Below are 10,089 nucleotides of genomic sequence, written 5' to 3'. Positions count from 1 at the left end.
GAAGGAGAAAGTTAATAATGAAAAGACCTGTTATTAGCTTCTTATTCTGTCAATGATTTTACTGGGGTTGAACTAAGCTCCAGGTACAGTTTCTAGTTCTGTAAGACAAGTCTGGTCCTCGTCATCATAGAGTCTAGTGGTGCATTTGCCTATACCAAGAGTCAAAAAACCATATTAATATTCACAATGATTTCATCTATATAGTTCCCTCTGAGAAGAATCACATCACCGCAGATGGAAAGAAGAACAGTAAGTACACAGTACAAAGTCTTCTGACTTGTGTATGGAGATATATAGAAAAAAAATTAAGACCGTAGAAAGAATGTAAGGTGAGATGATTTAATTTTTTAATAAAAATTTTATTTTTTTCTGTATCTTTGAACTGTGCACACGTTCAGCTGTTTTCAATTGCAGTAAAGGGATAGCTGCCAAGATGAAAACACTTTAGCTACTTTTGAACACTGGATCATTGCTTCTTTTTTTTTAACAATTTTTTTTATTAAAAAATTTTTTAATAGTGAGACATCATGAGGTACAGTTGCAGACTTACACATTTTTGTGCTTGGGTTTCAATTATACAATGATCAAATACCCATCCCTCCACCAGTGCCCATTTCCCACCACCACGGATCCCAGTATCCCTCCCACCCCCCTCCCCCACATCCCACCCTGTCTCTGTGGCAGGGCATTCCCCTCTGTTCTCTCTCTCCTTTTGGGTGTTGTGGTTTGCAAAAGAAACATTGAGTGGCAATCATGTTTGGTCTATAGTCTACTTTCAGCATGCTTCTCCCATCCTGGGAGGGGGATCACTGCTTCTTAAAAATAAAATCTATGCTGAGGAGTGGTCCAGGAGAATCTAGGATTTTCCATCAGCTGTTAAGAGTTATGATGCAGGGGAAAGCTACCGTTCAGGAGCCTGTAAAGAAGATCAAGAAAGGAGCCAGAGCAACCTAATCCCAGATCAGGGTGAGCAGCCATCAAAAAATTGGCTATAAGGATGAAGTGTCACAATGTTGCTGGGTGAATGACCCTGCCAGAGCACCGAGTTTAATAACTGAGCTCTCCTTAGAGATTTATACTCTAAACTTGAGAAAATTAGCAAGAGTTATAGATGAAGGCTAGCAGGGGGTGGTCCAGACCTATTCCAGCCATGTCTGGGCTGGACATAATAGGACTAGTCAAATTTAATAAATACTATGTTGCTTCCCTTATTTCTAATCATGCTTAGTGGTCACAGACATGCTGATTCTTCTTTTTTTTTAATTAGTGAAACACCATGAGGTACAGTCGTAGATCTATAAATTTTTATGCTTGGGTTTCGGTTATACAATGATCAAATACCCATCCCTCCACCAGTGCCCATTTTCCACCACCATGGATAATATCCCTCCCCCCTATTCCACCCTGCCTCTGTGGGAGGGCATTCCCCTCTGTTCTCTCTCTCCTTTTGGGTGTTGTGGTTTGCAAAAGAGGCATTGAGTGGCAATCATGTTTGGTCTAGAGTCTACTCTCAGCACGCATCTCCTAACCTGGGAGGATCCTCCCAACACCCTTTATTTGGTGCTCCCTTCTCTATCTGAGCTGCCCTTTCCTCTAGAATGCCCGACTGGCCACTAAGCTATGGAGTAATCCTCCTGGTGCTGATCTCAGCTATTCTTAGGTATTAATCTCATATTTTGTTACTTTATGTCCCCCAGATGAATGCAATCTTTCTATGTCTATCCCTCTCTTTCTGACTCATTTCGCTTAACATGATACTTTCCATGTTGTACCACTTGTATGCAAATTTCATGGCTTCATCTTTTCTGACAGCTACATAGTACTCCATTGTGTAGATGTACCAAAGTTTCTTTAACCAGTCATCTGTTCTTGGGCATTCAGGTTTCTTCCAGTTTCTGGCTATTGTAAAGAGTGCTGCAATGAATAAACAAGTGCAGATGTCACTTCGACTATACATTTTTGCCTCTCTGGGATATATTCCCAGGAGTGGTATTGCTGGGTCAAATGGGAGCTCAATTTCTAATCAGACATGCTGATTCTTCTATGCATTTATATAGTAGTGTCGACAGCTTAGCTGCTCTGAGAGACAAATTGATCTCTGTAATTCCTCTTGAGTACAAAAGTCATTTGCAAGAAGTGGAAGGGTGCTGGAGAAAGAGCAAAGCATATAGGATGCTTCCTTTGCATGTGCCAGTGGACCCGGGTTTGATCCCCAGCATTCCATCGGGTCACCTGAGCCCCTCCAAGAGTGATTCCTGAGTGCAGTCAGGAGTAACCCCCGAGCTTCACTGGGTTTGTTCCCCCTCTTCCCAAAAGACGTGGGAGTAATTTAATTAAAAGGATAATATTTTTAAACCTGATTCTTGGTTATATAGCAAATCGGCAGCAGACTTTCTCAATCTTTGTTTCTTCTTCTCTCTCTCTCTTTTTTTTTTTTTTGCTTTTTGGGTCACACCTGGCGATTCACAGGGATTACTCCTGGCTCTTCACTCAGGACTTACTCCTGGCGGTGCTGAGGGTGCTCAGGGGACCATATGGGATGCTGGGAACCAAACCTGGGTCGGCTGCATGCAAAGCAAATGCCCTACCTGCTGTGCTATCGCTCCAGCCCCAATCTTTGTTTCTTCTTTGATTATTTGAGAGGGTTGGCCATGAGTGGGATGGGATGAGCTCTGAGTCCCCTTCAGGAATCAAAGTTCCCACCCAGTTCCTGGAGTGCCACCAGCAGAGGGCACACATTTCTCAGCCCACTTTGCATGTTTCTAATATCAGGGGGTAACCTCCTTTCCCTCAAGACAAGTTCTCTTTCTTTCCGCCGATAGAATTGGTAAATTCAGCCTTATAAATGAGACTCAGAAAAGCCCCTCTCTTTTGCATTGCCTGCATGGTTACCTAAGGCTCCTTCCAGGATGAAGCACCCCCATTTCCTCTCCCTTTGTCAATTCTTCCCTTCCCTCACCAAATCGCTCTCTAGTAAAGTCCCTCAAGATATAGGATCTCAGTCCTCTGTGTTTTATACACATGCCAGCAGGGCATTTTGTAGAGCAGGACAAGGTATTTTGCAGGTGTTTACTACTTGGTTGGGTTTTGGTTTGGAGGCCACACCGGGCAGTGCTCAGAGCTTACTCAGAGCTCAGGAATCACTCCTGGTAGGCTTTGGGGACCATAGGCTGTGGCCTGGGATCAGACCTGGATAGGCACATGGAAGGCATGTGACTAACAGCTGTATTACCTCTCCAGCCCCATGTTCTCCTCTCTGGAGGGACACTAAAAAAGGAGAAATAAAACCTGAGGGCATAGCTGTGAGTACGTGTGACTCAAGTCATGGACAGCAATCACGAATTCATATGTTGCATATTCTCCTCCATCTCTTCCTCAGCCTACCCCTTTCTCCCTGCCCCCCCCCACACACACCCACTCCCACGGTGCTCAGGCCCCTGAGCTCTGAGAAGCTTCATCTGCCCCAGCTGCTTGGGCGGCACCTATGAACAAGGGGGCTTTATTCCTCACAGTTCTGGAGACTGCAATGAGTGAGCAGGGGTTTGCACAGATAGGTGAAGTTCCTTCCCTGGGAGTGCTCTGTCCCTTGTGACCTCACACAGAGGACAGGCAAGGGGCTTCTTACCCCTTCTATGCACGGTTTCCTCTCATTCAGGAGAGCTGTGCCCTCCTTCCCCTTACTTTTGTGACTATTACCTCTCAGGGAACCCATCTCCTGATACCATCCGGTCCAGGTTAGAGGTTGAACAAAGTAATTGGTTCATCTGGGACAGAGTGAGAATGTGAGATCCAACCCATTCAAGACGTGGTTCCTAACCACTGGCCTACCCACCCTGCCCCTCCCCCACCCATAGACCCCCTTACACAGCAGCCTGCTGAGGAAGCACATTTAAAGCACCCCTAGGGCTCACGTGGAGACCAAAACCTGGTCAGGTAGCTTAGGGGGGTGAGTAAGAGAAGCTGAAAATAAGAGGGTAGCAGGGATCATTCCATGCTGCCAATCACCCCGAGCATAGCTGATTTTGGCCTTGAATCCAGCCTTTCTCACTGCAGCTGTTCTGCCAGCGTCCTCAGGCCAGTGCAGAGTGCCAGGCATAGTCACAGTTTCATTCTCTGTCGGGTCTGATCACCGTGGTGGGCCAGGTTGCCTTGTCCTGACTGCTACGAGCCACTTCCACCCCTAGCCTGGGGTGCTGTTTTTAGGAGGGCCAAAGACTGGAGGAATGCACGCTGGACAACAACAGCTGCCCAGCAAGGAGCATGACCGGTCACCCATCCCTGCTCGGGATCTCATCCCGCCTCCAAATGCGCCTCTCCCAGCCTGCCTGCTGAGGACACAGCCGAGCAGAGTCCAGCACGCCTGAGACCCGGCTGTTTGCAGATCAGGCTGGGCCACGTGTTCACGGGCGACGCCCGCGCCAGCCACGCCGGGCTGCAGAATTCCCGTCCCGGGGCGCGCCCTCCCCGCCCCTGCAGACAAGGGTCCCGAGCCCCGGGGCTCTGCTGAGACCCTGGGTGGGGCGTGCAGAGACGAGCCGGGGCTCCGGGCGGCGACACCTCGGGCGGGGCGTGCACGGGTGGCCCGGGGTGGGGCGTGCACGGGTGGCCCGGGGTGGGGCGTGCACGGGTGGCCCGGGGTGGGGTGCGCAGGGGGGCCCGGGGTGGGGTGCGCAGGGGGGCCGGGGGCAGGGCAGAGCCCGGGGCCGCGGCCGTAGGAAGGGGAGGGCCCAGCGGGCGAGGGGCCCCTCCCGGAGAAGCTGCCTCCCGGGGCCGCCTCCGCCCTCCGCTGCCCGTCGCGCCATGTCTCAGCCGGGCTCCGCGCCCGCCGCCTCCCCGCGGCCCCCGCGAGCGGCCGCCGCCCGCCGCGACCCGCAGGTGAGTGGGCTGGGGTCGCGCTCCGGGCCCAGCCGGTGGGCGCCGCGGTCGGGCAGGTGCCTGCGTCCCGCGGGCTGCGCGGGCCGCGCCGGGAAGGCTGGCGGGCCGGGGGCGAAAGGAGGCGGAGAGCGGGCGAGAGTCCTGGGGACCCCGCAGAGGGGGAGACGCGCTCGGGTGGGCGGCGGGACCCGGGGTTCGACGTAAAGGCGGGGCCGCGGGCTGCGGCCGCCGCGCTTAGAATTTCCCCCGCCCTGTCGACGCGGGGCGCGGTCAGGGGGCGGGGCCACGGGGAGGGGCGGGGCCGCAAGGAGAGGCGGGGCCTCCCGGCGTAAGCTCTTGCTCAGCCAGCCAGTCCCCATCGCAGGGTGGGCCTTGAGGGCGGGGCCACGGCGGAGGGGCGGGGCCCCCCGGAGAAAGCTCATCCTCCGCCGGCCCTGCCTCATCGCGGGCGGGGCTTGGAGGCGGGGCCGCAAGGAAGGGGCGGGGCCTCCCGGAGTAAACTTCCTCAGCCAGCCAGTCCCCATTGCAGGGTGGGCCTTGAGGGCGGGGCCACGGCGGAGGGGCGGGGCCTCCCGGAGAAAGCTCATCCTCCGCCGGCCCTGCCTCATCGCGGGGCGGGGTTTGGGGGCGGGGCCGCAAGGGAGAGGCGGGGCCTCCCGGCGTAAGCTCTTGCTCAGCCAGCCAGTCCCCATCGCAGGGTGGGTCTTGAGGGCGGGGTCACGGCGGAGGGGCGGGGCCTCCCGGAGAAAGCTCATCCTCCGCCGGCCCTGCCTCATCGCGGGGCGGGGTTTGGGGGCGGGGCCGCAAGGGAGAGGCGGGGCCTCCCGGCGTAAGCTCTTGCTCAGCCAGCCAGTCCCCATCGCAGGGTGGGCCTTGAGGGCGGGGCCACGGCGGAGGGGCGGGGCCCCCCGGAGAAAACTCATCCTCTGCTGGCCCTGCCTCATCGCGGGCGGGGCTTGGGGGCGGGGCCGCAAGGAAGGGGCGGGGCCTCCCGGAGTAAACTCTTCCTCAGCCAGCCAGTCCCCATCGCAGGGTGGGCCTTGAGGGCGGGGCCACGGCGGAGGGGCGGGGCCTCCCGGAGAAAACTCTTCCTCAGCCAGCCAGTCCCCATCGCAGGGTGGGCCTTGAGGGCGGGGTCACGGCGGGGGGGGCGGGGCCTCCCGGAGAAAACATCCTCAGTCGGCCCTGCCTCATCGCGGGGCGGGGTTTGGGGGCGGGGCCGCAAGGGAGAGGCGGGGCCTCCCGGCGTAAGCTCTTGCTCAGCCAGCCAGTCCCCATCGCAGGGTGGGCCTTGAGGGCGGGGCCACGGGGGAGGGGCGGGGCCTCCCGGAGAAAGCTCATCCTCAGTCGGCCCTTCCTCATCGCGGGCGGGGCTTGGGGGCGGGGCCGCAAGGAAGGGGCGGGACCTCCCGGCATAAGCTCTTCCTCAGCCAGCCAGTCCCCATCGCAGGGTGGGCCTTGGGGGCGGGACCCCGAGGGAAGGTCGGGGTCTCCAGTAGTAAGCTCTTCCTCAGCCGGCCCACCCTTATCGCGGGGAAAGGCTTGGAGGGCGGGGCCGGCAGGGGGCGTGGCCCTCCGGAGTAAACTTTTCCTCAGCCAGCCAGTCCCCGTGGCGCAGTGGGGCTTGGCGGGCGGGGCCGGCAAGGGGGCGTGGCCTTCCGGAGTAAACGGGGCTTGGAGGGCGGGGCCAATAGGGGGCGTGGCTTGCCGGAGTCAGCGAGCCCTTCCCCATCGCGGAGTCTGAGGCGCCGGACCAAGAAGAGGGCGGGGACTTCCGGAGTAAGAACTTAGGCAGCCCTGGCTCTTTGTGGGGCGGGGTCTGGGGGCGGGACCCTGAGGGGGCGGGGTCTTTCCGAGTAAGAACTTCAGCTAGCCCTTTCCGGTCGCGGGGCGGGGCCAGCCTGTGGGCGGAGCAGAAGGGAGGGGCGCGGCCCTCCCTGTCCCCGCCCCCGCAGGCCCGCCCCCGGCAGCCGTGAGCAGCGGCTATAGGGTCGGAGCGAGCCGGGGGCGGGGCCAGTGGGCGGGCGGGGCTGCTCTGACCCCGCCCCGGGCCCCGCCCCTCCGGCAGCTGCTAGACGCGGCCGGGCCCCGAGCCTGGCAGTCCAGGGCTGGCTGCCTGCGAGCCCCGCGCCCTTCGCACCGCGCGCCGTGTTGTCGCAGGGTCCCCGGCCGGACGACTTCGGAGCACCCCGGCAGTCGCCATGGCTTTCGCGAGCTGGTGGTACAAGACGGTAAATGGGCACGATCGCGCCTGGGGAGGCCGGGAGGGAAGAAGGTTTCGCTTTGCCCCCGGAGCGTGCAGGCGGGGCGTGGCCGGGACTTTGGGTGGGACTGGGCAGGGGCCGGCGCGACCTCCGACTTAGGCTGGGGAGAGGCGGAGACGCCTCGCCGAGGTCTGTGCGGACGCGGGCGGGCGTGTGGCTCGCCGGGGTCGTGCTCGCGGTCGGGCGGAGCTGCAGCGGTGGCTGGAGGAATTCTGCCTCTGCGCGCGGGTTCCTGCAGGAGCCCCTTGGAAAGGGCGCGGTCCAGGGTCCAAGGCTTCCCGCAGCGGTTGTTGGGCGGGTCTTGCCCAATGCAAAGCAAAAGCCCACGGGGTGAGAGCAGCTGAGTCCCGGTCCCTCGAGACAAGGCGGAGAGATGCCCCGTATTCTGTTCCTTGGAAGACCAAGGTGACCTGTTTTAGCTCCCTGGATGTTCGTCCAGCGAATTGGACTGGACGCCCAGGCAAGCTGGCACCTGTGGTACTTTGCAACCAGGAAGCATGGTTTGACCAACATCCGATTGCTGTCCCCGAAATACCTACAAGTGCACTGGGTGGTGCAAATTAAAAAGTTTTGTTAAGTGCACCTCTTTCCCTGGGCATTACTGGGGGAAAGCCAGGGTGTCCAAATCAGGTTCTCTATAGAGAGAAATCTTGTGTTGGAATCAATAAACTGTCATTCATCAATGACCATTTACTAGCACCTTCTGTGTGTGTACCAGGCACAGGACTAGCTTCCAGGAGCACCATGGAGAAGTCAGAGTTGTTTGCATTTTTTTGTTTGGGGGTCACATTGGCGTTGCTCAGGGCTTACCCCCAACTCTGTGCTCTAGGTAACTATCACTTCTGTCGGGGTTCTGGGGACCCTATGATGTGTCACCAAGAATGGAACCTGTTTCGCTGTGCTCAAGGCAACGGAATTAGTGATATCTCTCCAACCCCCTTTGTTCTGCAAAGGCAATCAGCCAACCCTTGAACTCTGCTTTTATATGTGAGAAACAGGCAGAAATAAAAAAAAAAGGAACCCCATAAAGTTTGGCGAAATTGAATTAGAGTCTAGAGTGTGATTAGGAATTCCAGTTTTCCTGGAAATATTTTGCTGTGAATGTTTGCCTTTTCTACACTTTTTGAAATAGAGCTATTGATGTGGTATAAGCAAAAGTTTGCTTTGAGTCATTATTGATCCAAGGCTCTTATCAAGAAAGATCCCATGAATCACCTCTAGATGTTCTCAGTGGTGCAGAGTTGACCTTAGACTTATTCCAAACTCATGACTCTCTAAAGGAAGTTAAAAGGCCCTCCCGTTGTTCATCGATTTGTTCGAGCGGGCCCAGTAACATCTCCATTGGAGACTTTGTTGTTACTGTGTTTGGCATATCGAATACATCACTGGTAGCTTGCCAGGCTCTGCCGTGCGGGTGAGATACTCTCGGTAGCTTGCCAGGCTCTCCGAGAGGGGCGGAGGAATCGAACTCGGGTCGAAAAAAGGAAGTTATGCTGTAATAATTAGATGAAGATGGTTTAAAACTCTGCTTTTAGCTCTGTCCTGCCAAAAATCTCTGGAGGAATTGATTTGGGGGTTATGATAAAAATCATTGTTCTAGAATCAGCAACATACCGTGATCACAGATCAACATGTTGCAGTAGAAACATAGTGTGAGCCATGTATGGAATTTTCATTTTTTAGTGGAATTTTCACATCAGCAAAAGCTAAAGGAAGCAAGTGACAGTATTGCCAGCAATATATTTTACTTAACTATATCCCAAATATTCTTCCAACATATAATGGCTGAGACCTTTTGCATTTTATTTTTCATGTATGTTTTATATTCCCATTCAATTCATTCTTGCCACATTTCAAGTGCTTAACAGCATAATGATCTGTGCCTATGATGTTGGACAGATGACTCAACACATGAGTTCCTAGCCCTTTTTTTAATCTTTGAGGTCACACCTGGAGGTGCTCAGGATCTGCTCTTAGCTCTGTGCTCAAGGATCTTTCCTGTGGGGCTTGGAAGACAAAATAGAGTGCTAGGGATCAAACCCAATGCAAGGCAAGCACCCTACCCCCTGTATCATCACTCTGGCTCTCTGTCTTTGATTGTTGGCTGTGAAAGGGTTATCACAGATTATTTGTAAATCAAATGAAAGTTATGGGCTTTTTTCCTACAGCACAATGCATATATATATAAAAGTTCATCCACAAATTCCCTTAAAGCTCTATGGAATCATCTTCTATTTTTTTTTCTCTCCTACGCCACTTTTTGGTAAATTTTATAATCACGCTATCTTTAGTAGGATCTTTTAAATAGTGGGAAAAAATAACTTCAGAGTTATCTGTAGAGTAATAAAGCACCTGGTGTGTACCAGGTGCTGTATTAGCCTCCAAGTGCACCATCTCTCCACCAGGAAAAATCAGGGTTGTTGACTAATTTAGACCTAACTTCAGAGTTTTCAGATTAAATTTCATTTTTGAGTACTGCATAAAACAGAGGTCTATTTTATGTTTGCCACACAAAAAGCCAAGTCAATGAAATATTACCATATGTAATTTTCCATTTTGAATATTTCAGTATCATTGATCTCACTGATCTCACCGTCTGTAGAATTTGGTAAGGGGGGGGGACCCCAAAGCTAAATTTGAAGAACATGTGATAAGCATCTTAAAGATGAAGTATGAAGGAGAGTAAATTTAGTTTATGGCAGTGATCATACCCCTGAGTCACCCGTGGACTCTATCAGGCCACAATAATTAAAGGTGTTTCTCAGTTTAATTAGACCTACAGGCCCCATGGCAGTGTGATTAAGGAACCCCAATCATTTGGACGCTTTGTCATTGTGGCCAGTCTAGAAAGAGTGTCCCTGACAAAACCGGCACCTCGGCTGCTGTGATGTGCAGGGGCAAGCGAGTCCAAGAGAAGGTTCCAGGCACTGGGATCTCAAAGTCACACTCA

General features: G+C 54.2%; 1 protein-coding gene across 4 annotated transcripts in view; it reads left to right on the top strand.

The window, feature by feature from the left end:
- The first annotated feature begins 4,783 nt into the window (after positions 1-4,783).
- The window catches only part of CAST (calpastatin), a 107,968-nt gene continuing 102,662 nt past the window's right edge, over positions 4,784-10,089 (top strand). For 3 of the 4 annotated variants that reach the window (XM_056112396.1, XM_056112399.1, XM_056112395.1), the window contains exon 1: positions 4,784-4,875. In XM_056112396.1, coding sequence (XP_055968371.1) covers positions 4,801-4,875 — 75 coding nt within the window. In that variant the 5' untranslated portion in view covers positions 4,784-4,800. Of the gene's footprint in view, positions 4,876-6,993; positions 7,107-10,089 lie in introns of those variants that run through there. The other variant, XM_056112397.1, reaches the window with a different exon arrangement.

This window comes from Sorex fumeus, unplaced genomic scaffold, assembly GCF_029834395.1.
Source record: "Sorex fumeus unplaced genomic scaffold, SorFum_2.1 ptg000018l, whole genome shotgun sequence".
In the NCBI taxonomy this organism is placed as follows: Eukaryota; Metazoa; Chordata; class Mammalia; order Eulipotyphla; family Soricidae; genus Sorex; species Sorex fumeus.
The sequence above is the reverse complement of the archived record's forward strand: the minus strand, read 5'-3'. Positions and strand labels throughout refer to the sequence as shown.